Source organism: Melozone crissalis, unplaced genomic scaffold (genome assembly GCF_028551555.1).
Source record: "Melozone crissalis strain CALT ecotype California unplaced genomic scaffold, PUWL_Pcris_2 ptg000061l_1, whole genome shotgun sequence".
In the NCBI taxonomy this organism is placed as follows: domain Eukaryota; kingdom Metazoa; phylum Chordata; class Aves; order Passeriformes; family Passerellidae; genus Melozone; species Melozone crissalis.
The window spans coordinates 7354512-7377632 of NW_026535839.1; the positions used below are offsets into that span (position 1 = coordinate 7354512).

At 46.5% G+C, this 23121-nt stretch overlaps 2 protein-coding genes across 2 annotated transcripts in view; both read left to right on the plus strand.

Annotated features, from left to right (window-relative positions):
• The window catches only part of ADAMTS2 (ADAM metallopeptidase with thrombospondin type 1 motif 2), a 167098-nt gene extending 163138 nt beyond the window's left edge, over positions 1 to 3960 (plus strand). The window contains exons 19-21 of the mRNA XM_054288265.1: positions 249 to 456; positions 803 to 932; positions 1942 to 3960. Of these exons, the coding sequence (XP_054144240.1) occupies positions 249 to 456; positions 803 to 932; positions 1942 to 2138 (535 nt within the window). The 3' untranslated portion in view covers positions 2139 to 3960. The remainder of the gene's footprint in view (positions 1 to 248; positions 457 to 802; positions 933 to 1941) is intronic.
• Positions 3961 to 15729: 11769 nt separating this feature from the next.
• LOC128944584 (uncharacterized) lies at positions 15730 to 19140 on the plus strand. The gene is made up of 2 exons (XM_054287912.1): positions 15730 to 15854; positions 17517 to 19140. Exon 2 carries the CDS (start codon positions 17519 to 17521, stop codon positions 18506 to 18508), a length of 990 nt encoding a protein of 329 aa, XP_054143887.1. The 5' UTR covers positions 15730 to 15854; positions 17517 to 17518; the 3' UTR covers positions 18509 to 19140.
• The last annotated feature ends 3981 nt before the right edge of the window (positions 19141 to 23121 follow it).

A 23121-nucleotide genomic window follows, 5' to 3' on the forward strand; every position in this document is an offset into this window, starting at 1 on the left:
TATTAATGACATTTCAGGGGCAGTCAAATAGCCCTCACCATAACTGCTTCTGGGGTTTTTTTTCATATCTTCTCATTTTCTGCATATTAGAACTAGTATTAACATCATGTTAACTGCTTATGTTTTTTTCATATTGTCTCATTTTCTCCATATTAGAACTAGCATTAACATCACGTTAAACCTGTGCTTAAGAGTTACAGATCAACAGTTTGACTTTTACTCTGCTCACTCTCTTTTCACCATCCCAGCTGGGTTACAGGGGAGTGGGAGCCTTGCAGCAAATCCTGTGGGAAGACAGGGTACCAGGTGCGGTCTGTGCGCTGCATCCAGCCCCTGCACGACAACACCAACCGCTCTGTGCACACCAAGTACTGCAACAACGACCGCCCCGAGGGCAGGAGGCCCTGCAACCGGGAGCTGTGCCCAGCACAGTGGAGAATTGGACCCTGGTCACAGGTCAGTCTCTTCCCGGAGGTCTCAAACAAACTAATCTCTGTCTGGCGGAATGGGCATGACGAGTAATGCCACCGCTGTATGTGTGAATTGATGGCTCTGTGGATAGATGGCTTGCATGTGCAGTTTTTTGTTTATTGCTCAGACCACAGCTCGTTCTTGGAGTGTTTCACAATCACTGGTGGACCACAAGAAGCAGTGAGTGGCTCTCCCTCGTGCTTCATTACTGCAGTGGTTCAAATAATGTACCATGTCAGCTCTAATCAAGGACAGTTTAAAATGGAGAAGCTAATTTCTGATGTGCTGTTTGCAGAGGGTGGCTGGGGTGTAACTGTGCCTGTCCTTCCAGTGCTCTGTCAGCTGTGGCAATGGCACCCAGGATCGCCCAGTGCTGTGCCGCACCAGGGACAATGTCATCGGCCTGTGCAAGGACAGCAAACCAGAGAGCGTCAGGATCTGCAGACTACCTCCCTGTCCCAGTAAGGGCTTCTCCTCTATAGCTTCTCTTACTTGTTGAAAAAAATAATTATTTAATTATTTGCAATGCCTTCATTTAATTGATACTTGTGTGCTATGCCTGTTGGGGCAGGGGCACTACTCCATAGTCCCTGTTTTGAGTAGAATTCCAAATGTGGAGCTGCAGTGTGGCTGATGGGCTTCTTGGGCACTCTTCTCCTGCTGGGGAGCTCTGCTTGGCCCAGGACAGCCTGAGAGCCTGGGGTGGACATTGGAACAGTGCTGATGGCCAGATGTGGCCAGCAGCCAACAGCTGCCCTGGGAGAGGAGCAGTGCCTGAGTCCAGCCCTGCACCCCTGAGAGCTGTGGGGATTGGCAAGGGGCTGCTGGGCTGTGGCTAACCAAGGATGCCTCTTTGCTTTCCCCACCTCCACCAACAGTTCCAGACTTCATTTTCATTCTGTCAAACATAAGTTATCTGCAGGGGTTATCTAACTCAGTTTTTAGAAGCTGTAATTAATTTGTTCCTCCTTAATCCAGGACAATAAGGCCTTTATCCTTGTTAGCTTTTCAGCTGTTTGCAAATTATATTTGTGAGATCATTTCACATATTCCTGTTATTAAGTCATTCATATTCTTTTTTTCCTGATGTATTTCTCAGGGTAGCTTTTGATTTCTAATTAATTAGAAGCAAGCTGTCAATTATAGTCTCCAATACAAAGATTTTAATGAGGCACTGTAACTAAACTGGACTGCATGTCTCTGGGAATGTGTGACCCTGCCATGAGAAGTGCTGCTGGAGAACTGGCCCTTGGGCTGTCTTCAGTGTTGGTTGTGAAGCGTTGGGCACGAGCTGTAGCAACCTCCCCAAACAGCTCCTTTTCCCAAAATCAGCTTGGTTGTAATCCTTCCCTGGGCTCCTTCACAACTGGAGCCCACTCACTCTCTGAGCTTGTCCCCTTCTGACAGGACAACAGTTTAATGCTGCCTAACATATGTTGTGTTGCATCTTTTTTTTTTCCTCTATTCAAGGAAACGTTTCTGATCCTTCAAAGAAAACCTACATGATACAATGGCTGTCAAGACCTGATCCAGACTACCCCATCCAGAAAATATCTTCAAGTAAAAGACCCATTTATAACTCTGCCTTTGCCCTTAAATGCATGCCACATCGAGTGTGGACTTTGCCTTTTGCTCTCTTCTTCTCTCTATGCGGAAAGTTCCCTTGACTTTGCCAAGTTTAAATCTTGGGCTGAATCTGTTTTTTCACACCAGGCACTCGGTGCTCGGTGTCTTTCTTCTCTGGAGCTTGCGTAGCACTGGTGGTGGAGGTCTTGAAGTGTTGGATGTGTGAAGTTGGATCTCCACAGTATGTTGCAGTCCTCTGAAAGGGAGCTGGGATCGGTTTGCTTGTTGCTTGGTGGTGGTGAAAAAAGGCTCTTACTGGTTCCTGATGTTCAGTTTGATAGCAAAACTGAGAACTTATTGTGAATGTGATCACATCACAATAATGACATCTTGTAGTGCTAAAGTTCTCCTTTATCTAAAAACCCGAAATCTCGTAACTCTCTGGTTTCAGTTCGCTGACAGGGTAGTCTGATGAGTGGAAGAATTTTTTCATTCCATTTTCCTTTGTGGTGCTCTTGCTTTCCTCACCCTTGCTGCTCATTTTTTTATTCCTGACCCTCACCTTTATGTTTGTGACCCGTGGAGGGCTCACTGGGAAGCAGAAGCTGAGTTTCTGTTGGTTCTTTCCCTGCTGCTCTGATGCCATTGCTCTGACCACACTCCTGGTGGTCGTTTGGAGGGTTTTTCTTCGAGAAAAGCTGCGTTCATTTTTTCCATCGCACAATTTTTGCCAGTTTTGCTCATTTTCACTTCAGAAACAAACCCAAAGCAGAGCAGGCATGGTCCATGATGAAGGTGGCGTGGTGGTGTTTTCCTTGACGTGGCGGAGGCAATACGATGTTTTCATTGACTACGATGTCTCCAGCTGCTCAGCATGGAGCTGTTTATACTCATTACATCTCTGGTCTTTTTTCACCATGTGCATGTCTGACTTGACTGGTATGGTTGTGTGTGTGTGTGTGTGCGTGTGCGTGTGTGTGCTCTTAGATGTGTCAACTGGCAAACATAACAGTGTGAACTACTACAGAATTACCTCAATTTTTATTGCTTTTTTTGCTTAGGAGATGAATTTTAGAAAAATGCCTTAATGTTGAAATGTAAATGGCATTAATTTACCAGATCCAGCTTTAAATATGAACGGTACACTGGTACCTTGAGTTAATGTTCATATGGAGTGTTTTTACTTGAACGATAACTATTGGAAGGTGGTAAATTAAATTGGAGGTTGATTTGCACAGTGCATACCCATATCTTCATGGAGACAGGATTGTGGCCTGACTTACTGAGATTTAACTGGCATTCGTGCTTCACCTTCCGTGTTTGTGTTGAAGATTTGGAATTCACAAGTCATAAACTTCTTTGTGACAGTCAGTACCAATAGTAGAAATGTAAAACTGCAGTCTTGGAGCAAATTACTACCTTATTGCTTTGATAATATTTTTTGGAAAAGTGGCATTTTTGAATCTTTGGGTCGTCAACAGTGTAGCACTTCAAACTTGTCATTATCATGTGATCACATATTTAAATTTTGCTGTTAATATTTCCTGAAACATGTTAACAATTTACATGACAAGGTGAAAAAGCAAAGACACGTATCTGGCACTGAATACTGTTATGTAAAATAATCGGTGTTTAACTGTATAAATATATTCATGACTGTTACCTTTAAATAGACAATGTTTAGTGATGTTTCAAGAGATGGGTGGCTATAGAGAATGGTGCAATAAGGTATCTGGGCATTGTGCACTATGTCTATATGCACTTTGGTTTATCAGGGATATTTTATTAGTGTTTTGTATGTATTTAACATAATATTAAAGATGTGCCAATTCAGTTTGCTTTTCAATATTTTTTTATGAGACTAATGTGTACCAAAGTGACTGTGAAACTGATTTATTTTTTTCTTACTGATGTTTTGAATATATACTTCCAGTCTGTCATGCATACTGCAAGTAAAAATAAATAAAAGTTCAGCAAATCTGGATATTTTGGTTTGGATAGAGGATCAAAATTTTATTCTGGCATTGAGAAGTTGCAGAGTTTATTTATACAACTTATCGGATGTCACTAAACTTATTACATAATGCCGTTTTATTTCCATGTATTGTTAAGTTTGACATTGCATGTTTTTGTTAGGAAAAAAGGCATTTTTCTAAAGGTGCTGTTACTGATTCTTACAAAGTCAAGAACAGACCTGCCTTGTTAAAATTGCATTTAAATATTGTATCTCTTGGCTTTTATTATGGAAGCCATTTGGAGGAATATGCATAAGGGTCATGCATCACAAGGCAAAATTTTCAAAGGAGACTCTTATGGGGTATGTAAAATATAGATAAATTGTATAGGCACATTCAGGCCTTTGTATGGAGCTGTGCATGCAGGTATGAACAGTTTCAGCTCTTAAAAGGCTGGTTTGAAAATCTCTCCAAAACCAAGGTACTACTCTTATGTTCCTAAGGAAGGAGTCATTCCTATCTCCAGCAGTATTTCAGTTTAGTATTTGAAAAACATGAAAGATACCTGGCACATTCTAAAGTAGGAACTAGAATTTTGCTTTTCTGCAACAAAAGCAACAATCAGAGCATAGGTACAATGTACAGGAGGTGTTTTCACCTGCCTCAGCCAGCACTAGCATTTTAAAGCAGCAGCACCAGCTATTAGTTTATTTTAGACTGATATGTTTGCCAATGAAACACCCACGATGCCCTGTTTGGTTAACTGAGGATGAGTGGAGAGGTGGCACCTACGCTTTCCAAATCCCCTTTTATGGCTGAACCTGCTCTGCTTCTCTCCTTTGCTGTGAGGGTGCTGACATGAGGCAGTGCTGTAGCAGGAGGGTGAGATGTGACTCCAGATCAGGCTGAGAGCACTGTCTCACATCGGGTGCACTCTAAATAAAAGCAACTAATTGGAGTTACTCAGCCTTTACTGTAAGAGTAGGTGGAAATGTAGTAAGAGCAGGGGGAGAGAGACAAGTGATTTCATCTCTGTCTCAGCACTCTGGTCACAGAGAAGATGTTTTATTAGTGATGATGCCAGGTGTTGGTCAGTCTGCTTTTCTCCTCAGCCCTCTCCTCTCTGACAAACCCTCTGACTCTTCTCTCAGCATGGGCTGCATGTTGGGATTTTTCCTTCCCTGCAGTGCCTGGCTCCATTACTTCATCCTAGAGGCAGAGGATGGAGCTGAGGGCTGTCTGTGTGGGGCAGAGGACAGGCAGCTTTCTCTCCAAGGAGCCTGCTAGACCCTCACCACCCATTCCCCACCAAAGCATACAGTCCTCTGCCTCCCCTGAGCAGAAATCACAAGGGCTTGGGGAATCTCTGAGTAGGCTTTTGTTTATGTTTCTCAGGCAGGAACACTTTGACCACTTCACCTTTAATGCCTCAGCCTACAATTTGCCACCTGCATTTCAGCAAGATCAGGATCTGCCGTAACACCATATAGAGCAAATTATTGTAACAGCTATTGACAGCTTAAAGCTTACAGATTATCATTCTTTCTCTTTTATTACAGTCATTGACACAAAAATCAGGAATTTTACTTAGTCTCCCAGTCTTTAATGGGCTGGCTTGGCTCCATTGGACTGGAGTTTGTTGTTCCAAAGATATCAGCTCCCTTCTAGGAAGGAGCAGAAAAGCCTCATGGCACCACTTTTCTCTCAAACAGGAGACATGCTGAGAAAACACTGCTATTTTCAGAGTAGGGGTACCTGGCAACAATATCACCCTGATTAGTGGAGATGGATTAATTCTGAGAATTATCAAAATAGGACTCGACTTTCCTGAGACAGTCTGGATAAATATATGTTACCCCTGACTGTGGTTAGTCACTGTTTGGTTGCAGAAAAGCATTAAAAGGAGCAAATAGGGAAAAAATAGATTTCTTAATATAAAACTTCATGACTTTGTGGGAGTTCAGTGTAGATTTAGAAACAGCACAGCACAATCAGTGGGTTTTAAGTATAAACCAAGACAGTAGCACAATTCGTTGTGGCTTCACGGTCTTAAGGGTAGAGCTTCCAGGATGTGAAGGCAAAAATTCAAGTGTGATGGTCTAGAGCTTGGATGGGGCTGGTACATACAGTTCAGGTCGGCTTTTGCAACCCTTGGAGTTGACTTTTAGGTTGAATATAAGCCTGCTTCTGCTTGTGGAAGGCTCATTTGCCAGTTTCCCAACCCACTTTAAATATCAAACCCTCCACCCACTGCCAAAGCTTCAGCTGTGTTTCTTTTTCTGATTAATGTGAAGATGCTCTTTATTTATCTGTTCCCTTTTTCTCTTTCAGAAGATCATTGTCAAGGAGACAAGTCAATGTTTTGTCGCATGGAAGTTCTCTCCCGTTACTGCTCCATTCCTGGGTACCATAAGCTGTGTTGCAAGTCCTGCAACATGTACAGCAACCTAACAGAGGATGGCAATGTAACCAGTGCCACTGTAAATAAGAATAATGTCATTGAGGAGGAGCTCCTGACCACCCTTGGCCCTCCCGTGGGAATGCCCACCACACAGTCTGCCACCAGCCCTCCCCTGCTTCCCAAAACACGGGCACCCCCTTCCAATGCCACCGAGGAGCACCCAGAAATCAATGCAGTAGATGTTCCCTACAAAGTTGATGGGTTGGATAACGAAGTACCACAGCACAACATCATTACACGGAGGAGGCCTTATGAAAGGACAAGGAATCAAAGAATTCAGGAGCTGATCGCTGAGAAAATGAAAAGAGAGACTCTTAGGAAAATAAACTAAAATGGAAATATGGCACAAGCAACATTTTTCTCTTATAGAGATGTTACCAACATCATAGTATTGGCCATCGTAGAGACTAAGAATGGGGAAAAATCGAAGTGGTGCTATGGCAGAGATACCAAATTCTCAAGCCTACTATAAATGGAAATGACAGATTGTTTCATAAGTGCTAATCTGAACACTTTGATGGCTAGGTTAAGTGTACAGGGTACAGCAGAGTGTTAGTGCAATATCCCTACAGTGTCCCACTGAATCCAAACAAACCATGTTACTTAGGTCAGGTTAGCAGGTTTCTCAGTCAAAGACTCCTTAATGTTTCTATGCCTATGTAAAACTGCTTGGGAATAGTAATGGGAGTCACACAGTATGGCAGAAAGCAGTCCCAAGATAACAAATCCCTTTAACTCTGACAAGCAGGGGGTCAGCACTCCTGTGATGCTTCTGTGCCTTGCACAAACCCTGGCACTAGCACAGCCAGCTTCGGGAAGGCTCCTGGCACACGCCAGGCTTGGTTTGGCTGACTCTGGCAGAGCTGCCTCTGTGGCCACAGCTCAGCATGTGCTCACGCAGCTTCCTGAGCCAGGGCTGTGTAAGAAAATACAGAGAAAACCCTGTAGCCATATATTTATGTGTAAATTAAAAACTGAAAAACAGTAGTTTACATACTTCCATAAACAATTTCAGAGGATTCTCCTAAACTTTTGGACACATGCAAGACATTTAGTAGGGTAGATCTGGCCAACTTGGACTAACAACATCCTAGTCTTTCTGTTTACAATTATTCATATTTTTTATAATCTTTAGGTTCCTGTAATGCAACAGCCTCAGTGATCCTTATTGGTTGGTGCTTTTTTTATTGGTCTGATTTTTTTTTCTACCCACATTCTGTTTAACTTAAAGATGACTGGATTCTTGTTGTCTCTTTTTTTGGTGCTTTGTTAAGAAAAACTTTTTTTACCCCCATATAGGATGCAGTTATTTTTGAGAAATTAGTTTTGTATTATCTTCCTTTCCTTAGGACAGCTTTATTAGTGCAGAAGTGAACAACTGTTTGCTGTGCCCTTACATGAACACACACACCCATTCACACATTGTGTATTCACAGCACCAGGTCTGCTAGAAAACTTTAAGATGTGTAACCTGACAACCCTTTGAGTACTTTTTTCCCCCTCAGGGTCATCATGGTTTTCATAGGTCATTTTGCATTCCTGGTTGGAGAACAGAAGATGAACTCAGCCTGGCTCTAACTCTGCCAAGACAGGGAGCATGGACTGGTTCCTGCTGTGGGTGGCATCTGAGCAGATTTTTTCCTGGCTTGGATTCTTCTATTTGTTTCTTCTTTGCTGGTAAATCTCCTGCAGAGTCCGGGGCTTCCCTGAAATCCTCTCTTTACCACTAGGTAGGTTTGGTGGCTCCAAGTTCATATTTTCCAGCCTGAGAGGAAGATCTCACCCTCCAGCCTGAGCTGGTCTTGGTTTGAAGCAGCACCAGCAATAAACCCATATATAGAGTCACAAAATTATTGGGGATGTGCTGCATTCCCAGCAATGTGTGAGCTCTTCTCTGGCCCAGCTGCTGGCAAAGAGCTTCACAGGTATTGCAAGGTGAAGCACGTGTGACTCTCTGTGACCTGCCTTCTGCTCTTGACCACCTTGGCTGAATGAACTGCCCAGTCTGCTCTTCCAAATGAGCCATTCCTGCTGGAAAGGAGGCAAGAGCCTGCAGGAGCCTCAGGCTTTACAGCACCTACATGTGGGACTGTGTTTGGCCTGAACTGTGGCCACAAGCTTTTGAAGCACAAGCCTGGTCTAAGAAAAATTCTTCATGGAGATACTAGCCCAAGCATAGAAGGAATGTTTCCAGCTGGGGTCGTGACATCCAATGCCCCTTCTTACACAGGACAAAGGTGATACACCTGGAGCAGCTCAGTGCAGGGATGGGAGCTACAATGAAGACCAGGATAGCTGGGAAGCCCAACAGGCCTGCTAAGAGTCCAGAGCGTTAGAAAACATCTCCTGGGCCAAGCAGACGTGGCTGCAGATGTGGAAGCAGCAGCAAGCACAAGCAAAAATCTGCTCTGGTTTGGAAGAGTGAAACTCAGGCTGTGCAGTTTGGCAGCACAGTGGGAACAGTTCCACCCCAGACTTTCACTGCTGGGACATGGAGTTCTCCTGCAGTCCAAGGGTGCTTGTCCTTGGTGTCCTGTCCCCCTGTCCCAGCCCTGCTGGCTGTCACACAGCCATGGTGTGCAGGCAGGCCCAGGCAGCCTCGTGCCAAGGGATTTGTGGTTACCTACAGATGGGACAAGTTTGAACAACAGTGTAGGGTCAGGTCACATCTGTGCACAGCAGCAATGTAGTAATGAGCACTGAAAGGAAAAAAACCTCACCATTCTATTTATAAGCAAGGGAGATGTGTCTAAATCAACATCATTCCAGCTGCTGTGCCACGGGAGACACTTCTGCAGCTCCCAGCCTGTAGTCATAGTGTTTCTTGCCTTCCACGTTTCCTTTACACTGATGTGGTTAGTGTAAAACTCATCTTTTCCCCTTCAAGTTAATATCCTTTTCGCTCTGTGGACAATAAAAATAAACCACAACCCCCAGCTTTTTTCATAGACTAGGAAGCTCATCCAAGCATATGAAACTTAGGAAAAACTTTTACAAACCCAAAGATAAAAAGGGTTGGAGTTGGATTTATGTAGATGGGGTGGTAAAACTTTGCTGCCTGGAGGGTACCAGTCTTGCCCTCTGGGGTTTTTTCAAGACCCATTGCTCCAATCCCCTGAGGTAACTCATCTAATAGATTCTGTTCTGCCCTAGCTTCTGGAATAGGCAGAGTGAAGAAAAACCACAGGAGGCAGTGTCCACAGCTCAAAAAAGCATTTTTCCAGATAAATTGGAAAGTTCTGCAGCCTCAGGGAGCAGGAACAGCCTCCTGGAAGGCTGGTCTGGGGCTGTGTTAGGTCCTGTGCGCATTAGGAACTCAATGCAATGTCTGGTGGCATCTGCATTTTGGAAGGGCTTGTTTCCCTTCTCAGTCTCACCTTTTGGGAGATTTAATTGGATTTGTTTCTCAATGGTTTAAATTCTACTGAATATTTCTCTAGCTGTTTTTTTTGGGGAGAACACTAAACTACTTGAGGCAGCAGCTTCAGTCTGCATTGCTCAAGACATCGAGAGGCTGATGCACCATCTCTTTGAGGAGCAGGAGCCACCAGCTGCCTTCTCTTCACACTCTTCCTGTATGAGAAGGGGGGAAGTTAAGTCTCTTCAGACCAGAAAAGCTGCCTTCTTTTCAAGCTGCCATGGGTTCTTCAGAAGGCGTTTTTTTCAGCAGTTCCCCGAGAACGTGTGCATCACTTCTACTAGAAAACACAACACCGAGCTGTATTGATAAAGAAAAAGCAGCCCAGGACAAAAGATTTCTTTATCAATTTTGCTCTCCTGAGCTGATCTCATTTCTGTGTCATGCAGTGGAAAATTTGGTCATTTTTTTGTTTGGTTGAACTTTGACAACTGTTTCACCTTCTCTACAATGCTGTAATTGGGCAAGAGCATCATCACAGTGGATCTTCTGTAACCAGTTTGCTGTTGCCCAGGTGCTGCATTTTCAGACACAACAAGCAGAAAGCAATATTTTAATGTAACATAATCCCCAGAAACTAAAGCAGGTTTATAAACAAATATATTCCTGCAGAGACCATCTCAGAGATCTGAGAGATAAAGTAATGTGCTCCCACAAAGCAATGTATTTATGATCTAACCATGCAGGTACAGTTTTCTCAATTGTCATTTTTCTGGTTGTCTAAACTTAAAAACCAAGTGACAGCTTCTCATAAAAAAATCCCAAACAGATTCTGGTTTCTTGGCTTCAGTCATCTGCCATTTTTTTCACCATCATTTCTTTAAAAATTTCTGTTATCTATTATGAGTGCATCACTTTTTATATCCATATATCCATTCAATATTTAGAGTCTCACAACACCTCCATAGAATGCTTTCAGATATTTTGAGAATTCTAGAAACGGTGCTTTACCAGTACTCAGAGGGGTTTTTATTTTATTTCGTTACATAATGCATTTAATATCTTATTTACTCACCTACAATGCACAGTATTAGCTATGTTCATCTGAATATCTATATGCAACTTCCATTCACTTACATATGCCTTAACAGAAATTGCAATAAATAGCCATTTCTTGTATATTAAAAATGTATATACAAATTAGAATCTTTAATTTTATAATTTATTAAATTTAAATGTCTGTGTTCTTTTGCAAAAAAAAGTGTTTGGCTTTTCCCTGTGCTTTTTTCATTGAGTCAATGTTATGCAGAGATGCTAGAGGAGGAAGAACCAGCATCTTCAGGTTCAAAACCAATTCAATTTCTACAATTTAAAGAAGTGGGATTGGGATACACTTGCTGCCAAAGTCCTACATCCTTGTTACAACATCCATTATCCAAGGCTAAATATCATGAAGTCACTGAACCAAAACCTCAGTTGACAACTGCACAGAAATTAATCAAACTCACTTAAACCTGCTTGAGGCCCAAATCCATCCTGGGCCATGTATCATCTCTTTTAAAGGCTCAGTTATTTGGGCTTCTATTCAGGACTGATGAGTGAATTCTGCTTTGCATGTCCTATTGATGAAATAATTGCTCCTTTCCATGAAATTCTTTTGCACACATTCTCCTGCTTTACCCTGCACACATGTAGCTGGGTTCCCTTTAAAGCATAATTGAATTTTTCTCATCTGATTGAAGTTTGTTGCTTGAGGATTTGAAAGATCCCTGCTTACTGTGATTATTCAGTGAGCACCATGCTATGCATTCAAGTCCAGCATTCTTTAATCAGGTAACGAGCCACCTCAATACTTTCCATCTGGAAAAGTCATTTACACACTTAAATGCCCCAATAAAACAGTGGACAAGCCCAAACCTGGGGTTCATTTACTGTGATAATTCATGCAGCATTTACAGCTGTGACAAGGGTTGTATTTAATTGCCTTTTGCTTTCATAGATTTTGAGATTCTTAGAGTGTCCATGGCAAAGGGTCTCACATCCACACTCCAGACACGAGGGACACCCAAGGTGGACTCAGTCATGTCCAACACCTCTCCCTCCCCCTGGTCTGGTTTTCTCTGTCTCAAATGACAAAAGATGACACCCACAGGAGGCCTTCTCTTCCTCTCCTTGCCTACATCACATTTTTATTCCTTTTCACCATCATCTGGCTCTGAGGATTTTTTTTAAAGGCAGCTCAAGGAGCTGCAATTCCAGGCCAGGAAAGCAATTTTTAGGTTGTTCTTAATTACACCAGGCAGAAGGCAGCATCTCCTCCAAAGTGCTGTGCAAATTCAACTCCCCTTTCCCACAGCGAGGGGGGCACAGGATGATTTCCAGGGTGTTCCCACAGCGTGTTCTGTCTCAACACTGGGCTTTGCTCGCAGGGGTCAGAAAAGGCTCCTGAGCCTTCCTGGGAGAGAAATGCCTGGAAATCTCCTAAGGATGTGTGTGTGCATGTGGATACATGCGCGTGTGTGTGCGTGTGTGTGTGTGTGTGTGTGTGAATATGTGTTTGTGTGTGTGCGTGCATGTGAATATGAGTTTGCATATGTGTGTTTGTGTGTGTGTGTGCATGTGAATATGTGTTTGCATATGTGTGTTTGTGTGTGTGTGTGCATGTGAATATGTGCTTGTGTGTGTGTGTGTGCGTTCATTGCCCACCTTTGCTCTCCCCCTTCCCTCTCCCCACCACCTTTCCCTGTTCCTCCTCCTTTAGCCACTTCCCAAAGCTGAGCAGGGCCCGGAGCGATGGAGCCGCAGAACCACATCAAGCACTTCTAAATCTCATTAGAGGAGGGAGCAGAGCAGGATGACACGTGTGGGAGAAGCCTGATCCGGGTTAACCTCTGGGTTTTCCGCTCCATCAGCAGAGCGCTGTGCCAGCATCCCCCGGGCGGAGCCGATCCGCGCAGCCCCAGCGGCCCCGGCGCTCCCGGCACGGCCGGGCTCGCTGCAGCCGCCGCTAGATGGTGGCACGGCACAGGAACTGCGAGCACGGAGCGGCCGCTGGACCGTGACCCCGCCGGGAAAATCCCTGGGTCCGGGGGGATGCGCTCGGGAAGGGCCAGGGGAGTCAGACACCCTCGGCTCAGCGCCCATCACGGGCGGATGGAGCAGAGATGCTGCAGGGCCGCATCGTGCCCTGCCTGGAGGAGGGATCCTGCAGGGCAGAAACACAGACAGCGCCTGCAGTGGAGAAATAGAGCCACGATCAATCCAACCAGCCAAAACACCGAAAATAACTCAAGAATAAGCTGTTTTCTGGGGTTACTTCTTAAGGCATCTAAACGTATTCCAGATCCTCCAGAAGAAAATTTAGAGCCAGAAACATAAGAAGTTCCACTGATGATTGTAATTTAATTTTTAAAAATCTTTTATTAAAGAAACACAGCAGCTATGGGAAGACGAACCTGTTTTAGGTGACCCGGGCTGCTGCAGGACAGGGGGTTTCATGTGACCCTGGCAGGAGAAGGTTTCAAGTGATGGCAGTGCTGCCCTCACTGAGACCTGCAGCAATTCCCAGTGCTCACTCTCCAGCCTCTTTGTGTGGTACATCCAAGAGGGACCAACCCACACCAGCGTTCAGGCACTTTGGGACATGTATAATCTAAATGATGATGAAAAATGCATCCATGCAAGATACAGTTTAATCATAGGCAGATCAATAATAACAGAAATGGCATTCTTGGAGCAAGCATTCAAAGTTGCACCTTGTTTCTTTTAAATTAAGATTTTTTGAGGATGCAGATGATGAAAGAAGAAACCAAATAGCTGTGGTTGAGGTAAACAAAAAAAGAGATATATTGTATTTGTCCCTCCCATGTAGCATGTTCTATTCACTGCATCATACCTTTAAGAAAGTGGTAACTCCAGCAGGGAGGAGAGACTCACCAGGGCAGAGGAACCATCTTGAAGACTCTTTTTAAAGAGGATGTATCCATGCACATCTGCACATTTGGAGTTTGTTTCCAGCTCAGTGATCTTCCTCACAAAATGTTTTTCCCAAGCTCCATACTGCAGCTGTTTAGCATAGCTGATGTCTGAGGGTTTTTTCCTTTAGATGGTAATCACGTTTCCTGCAAGCAAGAAGGAAAACTTGAAGGTCTGAGTTACTACAGCATGATCCCTGATGATCATTGCTGTTATTGAATTTAATGCATGAAATGTTGTGGGTCATTTCAGCTAAATTCAGCTGTTTGGCACCAGAAGTCCAGAGAAATAGCTGAAGCTTATGTACCTGTTATGTTGAAATAATAAGCAATGGCTATTTCCAGAAAAAAAAAAAAAATCTGCTTGGAACCATATCCCAAAGGGATGCACAAGTCTGCTGAGCTGCTTATTTCTTTTTAATGGAGATGAAAAAAAACCCTGAATGATGAGTGTGGGCTTGGGTGACTAAATCAGCTGTTAAAGCCAATTCCAGCCTGAATGCTGGTAACACAGAATATTTGCATTAAAACTAAAATAATGATTTTTAATTAAAAATTTCTGCTTTTTTCTTCATCCCTCCAGCAGGTCAGGACAGGCGTTGTGGGGAGCAGCAAGGCTCAGAAATGCAGTCACACTCCCTGGCCTGGGCACACAGGGGTATTGTGTGGGATGGCTATTCCCAGGAAAGAGCAGCAGCTGTTGGGGCTGCCTCTGAGGACAGCGTTGGGAAATAAATACAGAAGGAAGGTTCTGCTGCAACATGACAATTCATCTCCCCACGCAATGTGGTGCTGCAAGAGAGGCCATGAGAGGGACACTGGGGTTGCTCCAGAATTGCAATCAGTTTGCAGCATGTTAATAAGCCAGGAAACAAAGGCAAATCCCTGCTGCCCAGGGACCCACAAGGTCGGATGCTGCCAGTCCTCCTGGCAGAGCAATTTGCTGTAATGCGCCTGTGTGGTCTCAGAGAAACACAAATGGGGATGATCCTGGGAGCACTGGGAGAGAGGGTTGGTGGAGCACAGCCCTGGGAGGTGCCCGGCAGGGCCGGCTGCTGCTGTGCCTCCACAGAAACGTAATGTGCGTCTGAATCCAGGGATGCAGAGCTCAGCCCAGTGAGGTACAGCTTGGCCCAGGATGTGGGGCCTAATCCAGGGATGCAGAGCTCAGCCCAGGGATGTGTGGCTCAGTCCAGGGATGTGTGGTTCAGCCAGGGAGGTACAGCTTGGCCTAGGGATGCTCAGCTCAGAGCAGAATGGGATCAGGGACAGAAGAGAGCAGAGAGCAGCACTAAAGAAGCTGCAAACACCCACGGCCTCTTGGGAAAACCAGCACAAATTTGTTCACAAAATAAGGCAGAGAAGGAAGAAAAACAGCCCCAAACCTTAAGGATTCCCCTTCCAGCAATAAAGCATGAAGGAGCTACAGCTCCTCTTTTCCCACCCAGCCTGGAGCACGGGCAGCCCTTCCCCTCCTGCAGCACGGCCGCGGCCCTGCGGTCCCTTCTGCATGGGGAATGGTCACCAGGCAATGAACTGCAGGGATTTGGGATGAGGGTTGGCCATTCCCGGCCGGCAATGGGCCACAGGGATTTGGGATTTGGGATTTGGGATGTGAGATGGCCATTCCCAGCGGGCAATGAGCCGCAGGGATTTGGGGTGTGGGATGGCCATTCCCGGCCAGGAGATGAGCCGCAGGATTTGGGATTTGGGATGCGGGATGGCCATTCCCGGTGGGCAATGAGCAGCAGGGATGTGGGATGTGGGATGGCCATTCCCGGCCGGACAATGAGCCGCAGGGATTTGGCATTCGGGGTGTGGGATGGCCATTCCCTGCCGGTGCCCGCGGGCTGCCCCGCTGCCTGCCTGGGCGCCCGGCGGCTGCGGCTCGGCAGGGCAGGCAGCCAGCGGGATATATTTAGCAGCAGCAACACAACAGGCAGCGGGATCAGCTGACTGAGGCAGGGAGCTGGCGCATGGGTTGGTGTCAGACAGCACAGCTCCGAGCTGGAGCGGGGAGCGGGGAGCGGGGCAGAGCCGCGCAGCCCGGGCAGACCGCAGCAGCCCAGGTAAGGGGAGCGGGTCTGGCCGCGGGCGTGTGCCGGGGGTCGCCAGGGATACCCGGGATGCTGGCAGCCAGGGATGCTCACGGCACGGTGGGAGGGCTGCGGGCAGCGGGTGCAGATCCGCGGGGGCCGCAGGAGGTGCCCAGGGCCAAGGGGATCGCGGCCGGGCGGGATCTGATCCATCCCTGCATCGGAAGAGTTCTTTACCTGCAAATAGATGATTTAAATTTCCTTCCGGAGGAAGGGCGTGCTGGCAGGACCCAGTGGCTGATTAGCGATATCGGGTTTAACACGAGATGCCCGCGCCCCTCGCCAGCAGCATCCTCGCTCTCATTGCCGGGCCCAGGCTCTGACACTGCCGGGCTCAGGCCAGTGAGGGAGGGAAGGAAGGAATAAACCTTTTCTTAAAGGCTTGGAGACATGAGAGAAACAGAGCAGGCAGGAAAATGATAATAAAAGGGCCCTAAGGTTTGAAACAGGCATCTCCTGCTCTCAGGGCAGCAAATCCCAGCTTGGCTGGCTGTTCCAGCAGCACATGAGGAAAAGCAGGGAGGGCCACAGCGGCCTGGGCAGGGACAGACCCGGCACGAGCTGCTCATTTGTGCCCCGTGTGTGATCTGCAGATTTGCAGGGAGGCTCAACAAAGCCAGATTTATTTACAGCAATGACAAGCAAGGCAGTAAAATAGCCAGCGAAGCACTTTTGCGTTTAATCACACGACAAAGCTATATTGTGTCTGCAGATTAGTCACATACAAATTTCATTGGGGGAAGCAGTGAAAAAAAAAATAAATCCAGGCTGTGTGGTCATTTCTGCCAGAAGGGTAGATAAGCAAAGCTCAGAGGGGAGTGTTTGGAAAAAAAAATAAAAAAATCGGTACAGTTAGAAAATACTGCAGCACAAAATATACAGAAAAATTTGTAATTCAATATATTTAACTGAGTAGTAGGAGCAGTTTGATGGAAATCCATCCTAAAATGAGTTGAGGATGAGTATTTGAATATAAATTAAATATGAATTAAATCCCTTTGACTCTATGTAAGCACTCAGGGGAGGACCTACCTCTTCATAACTACATTTATGAACTACATTAAAAAATAAAATAAATATATTATATATATATATATAAAAGTGATAAAAGTGACCCTGTACATTCTCACCTACAGTTTCTAGAAGGGACCACTGTCATGTTGCTTTATGTAGGTGGTGCTCCCCACAGGGGCAGGGCAGCTCTCTCCTGTTGGGTTCAGCTCCTTGGGCTAAGGGTGCTGTCAGAGCCCTGTCACAGCGAACAGACATGGAGCATTAAATAAGGACAGCAGTTTGTGCCTTGCTGCTCCCCCAAGGGCAGTGAGAAGCTCATGCCCCTGCCCCATGCCTCGCCAGCTGTGCTCCCTTGCATTGCTTAAGGAGGGAGGGACCACCATTGCTGATCTCATTAATGAACCCTCTATTTACTGCCACATTTAATGACCTGGCTTCTTTGGCACATTTATGGAGCTCTTTATGAAGCCATGGGTATGCCAGCAAACTTTTAAAGCGGTTTTGGTTACCAGCTGTGTTTACCTCGAGAAGACATCAGGTGGCTCAGGCAGAAGCCAGGCCAGGATTTCTCTACCAGGGCAGGTTTTCACAGGCTGATCAGCTCTGCTCTGCTCTTTGCAGCCATGGCACCCCGGATCAGGCTGAGCCTTTCCAAGCCTCTCCCAACCATTCGGGAAACCCACGAGGAAGCGATGGAGGAGCCCAGCAGCAACCCCAAGTGTGCTGGGAGTGCTGCAGCCAGCCCAGACTCACACTCTAGTGATGACTACATCCAGTCCATCTGCCACCTCGCCAGGCCCACCTTCCCAGCCCTTCTGGAAAGCAGACGTAAGGGTAAGGACAGAAAGACCCTGAAGACCCCTGAGGATGTGTCAGGTTCTCCATCGCTGGTGGGGACGCAGCAGGAAAGGTCAAAATGTAAACTGACCAATTTCATCTCCAGTGTGGTGCCACTGGGAAAAGTCCCACCTGCAGAAAGCGACTTTTGGTCCAGAGAGGATCCCCTGGAACAAATTTACACCAATGCAGGAAATCTTTGCTCCCCCAAGGTTTCTTCCTATGGTAAAGGTGACAGCACTGGTTACTCACAGTGCAACTCTTCTGCCCCAAATGGTGACCTTCATCCCACTAACCTGGAAGAAAAAAACACAGGGAAAACCAGTTTTCCACGAGTGTTCAGTTTTCCAAGGCTTCCCTCCCCAAGGCCAGTTCAGAAAGAAGCAGTATGCTCAGAGATGAGATATCTCAGAAGGGATGAGGGAACAGTTTTAGGGAATAACCACAGTCAGAAAGAAAATGGTCCCATGTTCATTAACACTGAAGAGCAATTAGGACCCTCAGCCAGAGGGAAGGTGACAGGAAACCCAGCCCTGCCCTGCTCTGTAGGAAGGCAGAATTTGTTCAATACAGCAGGCATAGATGAAAAAGAAGGAAGAAAAACTTCTCAGTGTGACAAAAATGTCATGGGTGATGTTCCCATTAAGCAGAGATACTTCCAGTCTTTCCAGGTACCTAAAAAAGCCACCATCCATAACTGGATTTCAGAGCACAGATGCATCTGGAAAGAAGCAAAGATAAAAGCTTGTTTGCTCCCAGCCATTGCTGAAGTGTGAAGAAGTAGCTGCTTAGAATAATTTTATTCACAAGATGTAACCAACCCTGTGCTCTAGCAGCTCTCCCTGGAGTCCTCACACAGAAAACATGGCTTGAACATGCATGCAAGTCAGGCAGACTCTTGTGATCCATCATATCCCTCATCCGTGGGCAAAGGGACAATTCAGGGTCTCATCTGCTAAGGAAACAGCAATCAGTTCTCATTTTGGAAAGGCAACAGTTCATGAAGCATCTCCTCCCACCTACTGCCTAGAACTGCCCTGAGCATGAAGAAAAACTGGAGAGAGCTGGAGAGAACACAAATCCCATCTGTGCTGGAGAAGAAGTGGGAACACTGAAGTCCCAGTGCCAAGCAGGCAGATGTTGCTGACACTTGAGCACAGCTATCCAGAAAGGAGCCCTTTGCCCAAGGCTCGGACAGTAGGAAATGCACTCCCTGACACACACATTTACTGGGAGACCCATCACAGATCCCTGCCTCAGCACCAGGATCCCAGGAGAGGTCACTCATTAGAGCAGCAGCATAAAGAATTATTTCTTAAAAATCATAAGAAGTCTTTTATGAGGATTTGCTGGAGGGAAAGGTGGAGAATATTACAACTCCTTGGGTGGGGATTTTCCTGGTGCTTACCCTGTCACAACTGTGTTCCCTTTACTCCTGGACTCAGCCCTGTCAGGAGGAGAGCTGGGGGCCCTGGTGGGCACTGCTGTGCTGGGGCTGTGGCTGCTGTGGAGCCAGCTGGAGGCAGGCATCGTGTGGGACTCTGCACTGCCACAGCCAGGCTGCTCACCACGGGCACCCACGGGCTTTGCCGCTCAGGTGTGGGGCCCAGGAGCCCACACAGAGCTCTGCAGGCTCAGAAGAACAGCCCTGGGATGCTGGGCTGCTGCTGATAGAACCTGAATGTAAAATAATAACTTGTGTTTCCCTTCGTACCTGTGCTCCTGTATTCTCACCTAGCTGACCATGCTGATGGTGTTGACTGAGCTCTGCTTTGTGCTGCAAGACTGAAACATGGAAAAAGCAAATGTGCATGTCCCAACCACCCAGCACGCAGCACATTCAAACAGTTCATGCTGATGGAATTGCTACATGGGATGTCTGCAGGACAAGAAGCATTCCCACAGGGCTGGGAGGCCCTGGCGTGGGGCAGTGGGCACATCCCCAGGCATCCCTCACTGCCACAGAGACTTCTCCACCAGAGGAGCTGCCATTGGCATTTCCTACTGCAGTCAGAGCAACCTCACCCACCTGTGTCTGGTGTCACACTCTGGTGTCACACTGGTGTCACACTCTCTGTAGCCAGTCAGGAAATGTAGCTGAGCAAACTGCAAAGCAATACCAGCCTGATTATTACTAGGAATAAATGTTTTGGCACAGTGGAGAGCAGAGGGACCAGGCTGTTTGCTCAACCGCAGCTAAGATGAAAAACAGCATTGGAAAGCTGCAATTATAAAAATGCTCACAAGTGATTTCCAAACCACCCTCAAGCAGATTAAATGAAAAAGCAATTTCTACTCAGCACCAACATGAGTGTAAATATGCTCAAGGATCAAAAGGTGAGAGTGTTTGAGCTTCTCATCCTCACATCTCTTACCTCAAATATTTTTTTCTCCTGTTGAAACTCATTAGTGCTATGGAGCTGAGCTGCTTCTCAGCTCTGTTTTTGAACTAACCACACTGCAAGAATGGAAGTGAAGGTGGCTCCAGCACTCATTAAAGCTGATGGAGAAAGTTGAACCCAGGAGGTCCCAGCCTGCTCTGCCTCCTCCACACCTGTCGCTCCCTTCTCAGGTAAATGCTGGGGTTTAAGCAATGCTCGTCCTCACTGCTCTGCTGTCATTTAAATTCCTCTCCATGTGAATATTTATGACTCTAATGCCTAACAAGTCTTGTGCCAACTGCATGTATCACTGCTTTTGACAGAGGAAACAAATAAAATCCTTCCATCCAGTTGTTGTTTCCATCCTGCATTCCACAGGGCATTATTTTTAGTGCTGGGCTGATCCACAGCACACGGGCTGAGCCTTGCCATGCAAGGACCTCCTCACTCTGCCAGGTCACCAAAGGCCTTCACACCTCACCCCTCCAGCAGCTGCTGCCCAGGGCTGGGATTTCCTCTCTGCTGCCACAATCCTGCAAGTCTCTGCACCCCTGAAAACCATCACCTTTTGTCTCCAGAGCAAAGGGGCACAGCAGCAGAGAGATGCAGCCCAGGACACTGGGAAAAGCCTCCAGCTCTCTGATGTGGGACTGGGAGCAGATTTGGGGGGCTTGGGTGGTGGCAGGGTTGAGCTCAGAGCTGGAGCCATTCAAAAACACAGTGTTAGCTCCAGCAGCAGCCAGGTTTGGAGCAGGGAAGCTTTGGAGTGAACTGGCTCTTTCTGGAGAATACTTTAGTGAAAATGGAGATTCTACTCAAGCAGCTGGGGTTTTAAAGAGGAGCCAAAGCTGCTGGGATGCAGCAAAGATGGGGGCAAAGAGACAAAGAGGCAAATTAGGGTCACAGAAGTGGCAAGGCAGGGAAGGGAGGAGGGAAATGTGGGGCTGGTGGTGCCAGTGATGAGCGGGGCAGCTCCCAGCAGGGCCAGGAGCCCCAGGCTGAGGAATCCCAGCTGCGCAGTAGAAGCTGTGACAGGTAAGAAAAGAAAAGCTGGTTTAACACAAGACAGAGGCAGCAGACAGGGAGGGTTTTTTCCATTCAGGTTCACTTGAATCCTGTTTTGAAAAGCACAGTCCTCACCTTCTTCACCATCAGCTCTGCTGGAAATGACCATGTTGGTCCTTGTGAAATCACTGCACAATTAAAGAGGCACCAGTCCCCTGGACAAGGCAGTTCTGCAGCTGTACAACATCACCCACCCGCTGCAGGTGTACCTGGGGCTGGTTCAGGGAGGGGATGGGGTCTGGGGCAGCCTTGTCCCTCCCTGTCACAGCCTCTCTGCCCCCCAGCTGCTGAGGGAGCCTGCACTCCTACCAAAGCAAAACAAATGGGATGCTGTTGGGTGGGATAACGTGGCCTGTGGTTACAGAGCACTTTTCTCCCTGGTCTCCCCATGGGTGCACTCCTGGGCCATCAGAAAATGCTCCCCTCCTCCCTCTCTGCAGAACAGCCCCTGAGGAATCACTGGGCAGGATCAGCCTGCAGAAGTTGCTGCCTGCTCAGAAGTGCTTCCAGACAAGAAAGAAAACCTTATCTGGGAATTTAGGTCACAGAGAGAGATAAAAGCCGTGCTGCTTCCATGGCCAATCTCATGGCAGGCTCTGCATTTGAAGTCACTGGCAGAAAAATCTCATTTATTGAGATCATCAGAACTGCCAAAGGGATTTGGATTAATTTGAATGGGGAATTGGTATCCAAATCCCACCAGCAGGTTTCAGTCTCAGACTTCACATCCAGTTCACAGCAAACTGTGAGCATTCATGGCAATTTTGCTTGCATGGTCATGCAGCCTCTCCCTGCTGCAAACTGCAAATGCGTTTGGACACAGAAAATCATGACCAGAATTTACAAACCAGAGATGGTGAGGCAGAAAGAAAACTGTCCCACTTTTTCCTCAGATTCTTGTCTTTAAATGACAAAGATACCCATCAGCTGAAAACAAAGGTGAGGAATAAACAGCTCCGTGATGATCAGACCTGTGCAGTGCAGGAGCTGCTCAGAAACTCCTGCAGCGCAGAGAGCCTCACCCACCCAGGAGTGATGCTGTGCCCACACAGCCAGCAAGAGAGATGGTGATAAACAACCCAAAATCTGAGCAGTGCAGCTTGATTACAGACAGGGATTGTAATGTGAGAGACAAGCAGGAGCAGAACAAAGGGCTGCACACAAACAGGGAGAGGCTGGAGGGCTATGAGCAAGGCTAGCAAAATCAGTTCCCAAAAAGGTCTTTAGGTCTAAAGTTAGGATTAAAGCAGCTATTTTTGATTTCAGAAAAAAAAAATCCAATTCTTAAAACTCCAAGGAAAACTTAAAGCTCCCACCTTTAAAGGAGATCAGACCTGAGCCCGAGGCAAAACCCAAGGACAGCTCAGCTGCAAGCAGGGGCTTTGTGGGGGGTGCTTCAGGCTTTCCCCCTGCCCTGAAGGGCCTGCATTTGGGCCTAATTGCTCATTAAGGGCATATTTTAATTAACTTTGAGCCTTCCTGAGTGGAGACTACTTCATTTATCATGGTGCAGAATGAAGTTAAACTGCATTTAGTGACTAAGCAGGAATCCCTTAGCTTTGAACGAAACCTTGACTGAACCATCAGCACTGTGATTAATGGCAAAGTGTTTTGTATTTTCCATTTGCAGCTGTTTTTGTATTTTCCATTTGCAGCTGTAACCACGGGCAGAGGAGAGCTCTGAAGTGATGGCTGAAAGCTTTACTGCTTGTGTTTGGAGACAGAACGTTCAGGTCCTGCCTTGCTCACCAGGGCCCACGTGTGTTTTTGTGGCTGGCATCACTCATTTGGGCCACAGTTGACAGCAGGGATGACCCCTGAAGTGCCACATCATGGGCTTGTGGCCTTTCCCCGTGCTCAGGGATTCTCAAGGATAATCTAATTTGCTTGACACGAGCTAGAACTGATGCGAAATACATGTTGTGTAAATAGAGAGATATTGT